The sequence below is a fragment of the Elephantulus edwardii genome, unplaced genomic scaffold (genome assembly GCF_000299155.1).
Source record: "Elephantulus edwardii isolate Elephantulus edwardi_28Jun2011 unplaced genomic scaffold, EleEdw1.0 scaffold00085, whole genome shotgun sequence".
NCBI lineage: Eukaryota > Metazoa > Chordata > Mammalia > Macroscelidea > Macroscelididae > Elephantulus > Elephantulus edwardii.
In genome coordinates this window covers 12,024,043-12,029,322 of record NW_006399835.1, presented here as the reverse complement: position 1 = coordinate 12,029,322, position 5,280 = coordinate 12,024,043, and the positions used below count along the sequence as shown (strand labels likewise).

Below are 5,280 nucleotides of genomic sequence, written 5' to 3'. Positions count from 1 at the left end.
TTTTTAAAAAATTTTTTTATTATTATTAATTTTAATGAAAATTGACAGAGACTTTGGATTTCCATTCATTCATTGTTGCACTTTTCTCCCTGCCCAACCCCTCCCCCCAGTACACTCTTCTCTTTGAAAAGTAAAAGAAAAATTCTTTCATTGTTTTACCATCCCTCCTCCCAGGTCCACTCCACTATGCAGCCTTCACTCTGGACTCCTGTCGTGACAATAATACCTAATCACATATCCCTTTTAAACAGGTTTCTCCTTCATCTGTTTCAATGCAGTATACATTATTTATCCCATCTCTTTCACTCTCCCCTCAACCCTGATGTCAGTCCTGTTTTACAAGTGGCACTATGCCGTATTTGTCCTTTTGTGACTGAGATATTTCACTCAGCATAATGTCTTCCAGGGTCACCCATTTTGAATAATATTGCATGAGTTCTTTGTTTTTCAATGCAGCATAGTATTCCATTGTGTGAATATACCAGAGCTTCTCTATCCGTTCATTTGTTGATGGGCACTTAGGTTTTTTCCAACTCCTTGCTATTGTGAACAAAGCCATGATTAACATGGGTGTGCATCATTTCCACCTTTCTGAGAAAGTGCCAGATCACCTTCCATAGTGTTGTACCAATTTACATTCCCATAAGCGGTGAATAAGAGTTCCCATCTTTCTACAACCTTGCCAGCATTTGTTGCTTGCTGCCCTGTCAAATTTAGCTATTGTTACTGGGGTGAGATGGTATCTAGTGTTGTTTTCTTAATTTGCTTTTTAGGGTTTTCTTTGTTTACGTAGAGGAACCGAGCTAATTTTTGTGTGTTGAGCTTGTGCCTTGCTTTTGTAGTGTCTGTGTTAGTAGCTTTGATTAATGTTTAGAGTCATCAAGTCATTACATCTCAATTCTCATTGAATTGATTTGACTCATAGCAATCCTGTAGGACCCCCTACTGGATTAGAAGATAGAACCAATTACAGAGAGAATGTTCCTCTATCTAGGTTTTTCAAAGCTGTCATCTTTTAGAAGCAGGCTGTCTCCCCAGATGGGTTCCAGTTGCTGACTTTTGGGTTAGCAGCTGAATACATTAATACTTGCCTTACCAGAGCTTCTTCCTTAAGTCATTCCCAATGCTGTGAAGTCATGTCTGACTAAGAGTGATCCTGTAAGACAGAAAAGTGCTTCATAGGGTTTCCAAGGCTGTAAGTCTTCACTGAAGCCCAGTTGTAGCCACAGAGCAGCCGGTGGGTTTGTACTGTCAAATTCTTGGTTAGCAGGTGAGTATTTTAACCGTAGCATCATAAGGATTGATTCACTAAGTCTTTGCTGTGTTGTTGGTTGCTGTCGAGTCTAGCGCGACTCCCAGCAACCCTATGGACAAAAGGCCTGAAGCCTTTCTATAACTGTCAATTTTTATCAAAGTTCATTGAGTTTTCAGAGGGATGTTGTTTAGAAGTGGATGCCACTGCTGCTTCCTAAATCTTTAGGGGTTGCAAAGTAGTGTACTTCCAGTTCTGTTATTCCTTTCTTTATAACCTGGAATACTTATGTGAAGGTATGATTTGGTTATACTTATGATTTTTACAGAAAAAGTACAATTAGTAATATTGAATTCTTTTATTTACCATTTTTTAAAGAAATGAACTAGTAGGTAATTCACTACTTCTTCCAACATTGATGAATTTATTATTTTTAACTATCATTATAAAATCATGCATTTAAACCCAGTTGGTCTATTTAGGAACTTAGTTTTGACAGAGTTGATGGAGGAAATACTTACTGCTTCTTTGAAAAGATTTAAAAATATTTGAAATCACTAATAAAATTCTGTAGAAATTATCCTGAGCAAAAAAGGTAAAGCATATTAGAGTGGGGTGAGGGGGGAAGTTAAAAAAAGGATTTTTCTTTTATCAAACGTGTAAATTTTATTTAATTTATGGAAAAAAACCCTATTTTAAGAAAGAAGTTCATTGTTGCTTAAAAATGTTTCTTACTCACGTCAGTCCCATTTTTTACTTTATTTCCCCCACTTTCAGTTTGAAAGCAGAGTGGCTCTATAGTCAAGGCAAAGGGAGAGCGTATAGGCCTAGCCAGCACATCCAGCTTGTCCAGTATTTGGCTACAGTGTGTCCTCTCACTTCTACACTGGGTCTTCAAACTGCAGAGGATGCCAAGCTAGAGAAGATTCTGAGCAAGCAGAGGTAAATCCAATTAATTTATTAATTAACTTACTCATGAAATTACAAGTGAAAGTATTTCCGAGTATTTTCTGCAGTGTTCATAGAGCTAAGTGATATATGAAAGGCAGTGCTGTAGCTCCCCCTATTTGCTTCTGCCCATTCAAGCCCTGATGACTGTGACAATCCTGCAGGAGTCCTCAGTCACACAGGGCAGTCCTGCTCACTCAGCCCTCTGCATTGCCGAGCACTTCCTCTTAAGGAAGAGCTAAGCAGTGTGGGCACATGTGATTCATAACAAATTTATTTTTTCTGTTGCGGTAACTGTTTAGATAGGGCTTTAAATAACATTAAGAAATACAGAGAATTTAAAAGTTGTCACTTTTAGCAGAGTGGGTTTATGCAATTTAAAGGTTTCTTAACCTTTTCTATCAAGTTGTCTCAAATGTGGTCTTATAATTTGAAGTTTGTGAAAGTTAACTACTTTTAAAACATTTGAACTTTCACCATGTGGACTTTATCACATAGAAAGCAGAAAAGCCATCTTTTAGGGGTTTGTTGTGTATTAAATTATATCTGATGTTGATTTCTCAGGTTTCACCAGAGACAGTTAATGACTCAAAGCCAAAATGATGATATATCCTCTCCTGCTCCTGTTGAAACAAAGTCACCCATTATACCTGAGTGTTCAAGTCCTATTCAAGATTGCCAAATAGTACAGGAAAATGGTAAGTCATTTGATTTGTTTGGGACTGTAAAACAGAAGAAAGTGGTTATTTTTCTGAATTTTTTTGTTGTTGTTGTTGGTTGGTTAGTTGGTGATCATTTGTTATGTGCCATTGAGTCACCTGTGATTCATAGTGATCCTTGTATAGACTCGGAAGTCTGCCCTGTCCTGAGCCAGTTTTACTGACTCCAGCATGCCTATCCTCATTACTCCGGTTACTGTATCAGTCAGTCCTTCTCATGCGGGGTCTTCCTCTCCTGAGATCTCCCTCCACCCTTCTGAGCGTCATGTCATTCTCCAAGGACCAGTCCCTCCTGGCCACATTCCCAAAGTATGTGAGACAGAACTTCAAAATCCTAGCCTCCAAGGACAAACTTGGTTTTACCCTCTCCAAGACAGATCTTACTTATTATATTTTTGTTGATGTAATATGTTATTGACTTGGAACTGAGTTATAGTTGACCCTCCAGTGGGTTTTCAGAGGTAATAAATCTCTCATGGAACAAGATTAGCCATCTTTCTCCTGTGGATTCGAATTACATGCCTTTGGGTTGGCAGCATAACTCCTTATCACTCAGCCACTAGAGCTCCCTATATAAACAATATGTAAGTATATATAGGTATATATGTGTGTGTGTGTGTGTATCTATCTATCGATCTGTCAATCTATCTATCGTGTGTGTGTAACTTTTATTTCTAATATTTCAAATGATTTTTAATCCTTCTGCTTCTTGTGTAGAACTGATGTTTTGATGATTCTTGTGATTTGTTTAGAGTTCATTTTCTTAAAAGAATATTTTGTTTGATATTTTAGGCATAATGGAGAGAATTATTATGGTGTTGTATTACATTTTGCCAGATGTAAGGGATTAGATTTAATAGAATATAACTACAAAAACCTCTTGAAATATTTAGTGATGTAAATGATACATTTATTTTTCTCTGTAGAACCTGTCATCCAAATCAATTCTTGGGTTGGGATAAGCAGTAAAGAAGAGCAGTTGTATACTGTTAAGAGCAACTTTCCAGCCTCTATACACACTCCAAGATATTCTCGAAATGATCTGCACCTAGAAGACATACAGACGGATGAGGACAAGTTAAACTGTAGTTTACTCTCTTCAGAGTCTACTTTTATGCCAGTTGCTTCAGGATTATCTCCAGTATCACCTACAGTTGAACTGAGGCTACAAGGTATTAACTTGGACTTAGAAGATGAAGGGGTTGTAGATGAATCTGTGAAAAGGTTGGAAAACCAGGACTTAGATAAGGAAGAGGAAAAAGCTTTATGGGCTGCAAATGAGAATTCTATTAAAATTGTGCAAACTGAGAACAGTGCAGAGGTAAATGAGAAGACTAGACTCTTACCTTGTCCTGAGTCAACAATAACTAGTACTGGCTCAAAGGGTGAGGACCATGTTCGTACATCTTACCCTAAGTCATTTGGACACAATGTTTTCCTTACACGGTCAGATAATGAAGAAACCACGTGTCAAATGGCTTCAGAGAAACTTTCCTGTAGGGGTTTGACCCAGAGATCTGTTGCTTCAGAGCAAGATAAAGTCTCTCTTCAAAAATTGAATGAAGCAGCCACCAAGCTTCAGGCCTACTGGAGGGGATTTTATGCTAGAAACTACAACCCTCAAGCCAAAGACGTCCGCTACGAGATTCGCTTGCGCAGAATGCAGGAACACATCGTCTCCTTAACGGATGAAATAAGAAGGTAGGTCAAAAGCCCATTTTAGTGCAGTTTGGTTTTTTTTTTTGGGGGGGGGGGTCCGATTTACTTTGTCTACTACCAGAGACTGAAAACATCTTTTTTTTTTTGCTTTCTTTTTCTTTTCTTTTTTTTTGTTTTTAAATTATATTTTGTGTGTGTACTGTCAAATTGGGACTGACTGGTACAGGAGGAGATTGCTCCTCCTTCTCCAGCAGAGCATCTGGTGGATTTGAACTTTGTTCCTCTGAGATTGCAGTGCAGCTTCTTGCCACTAGGCCACCAGAGCTCCCTTGAGACTTAAAACATCTTGAGAGCAAGGCTGTGTTATGAATCTCCATCCTACTACAAGGATTGGGCCATAGATGGCATATAGCAATAAATGTTGAATGTATGAATGTGAGCATTATGGAAGAAGCATTGTTGTGCCATCAAGTTGAGTATGACTCACAGCGACCCAGCTCTCTCTGGTGTCATTCTCATCATTTCTTCAAATACTGGAGCCCATTGCCACAGTCACTGCGGCAGTCCCTCTTCGTCAGGGTCCACCACTCTTTTTTTTTTTTTTTTGAGATAGAGCAGAGAGCATAAAACAGGGGGTCAGCAGTTCTCGACTGAAGACCTCAAGCCATGCTTCTCTGAGTATTTATTTAGAATCATAAGATA

At 38.5% G+C, this 5,280-nt stretch overlaps 1 protein-coding gene across 1 annotated transcript in view; it reads left to right on the top strand.

Moving 5' to 3' along the window:
- CEP97 (centrosomal protein 97kDa) overlaps positions 1-5,280 on the top strand; it is a 44,221-nt gene that overhangs the window by 24,130 nt on the left and 14,811 nt on the right. Inside the window, exons 7-9 of the mRNA XM_006890008.1 lie at positions 2,030-2,194; positions 2,765-2,898; positions 3,846-4,620. Coding sequence (XP_006890070.1) covers positions 2,030-2,194; positions 2,765-2,898; positions 3,846-4,620 — 1,074 coding nt within the window. The remainder of the gene's footprint in view (positions 1-2,029; positions 2,195-2,764; positions 2,899-3,845; positions 4,621-5,280) is intronic.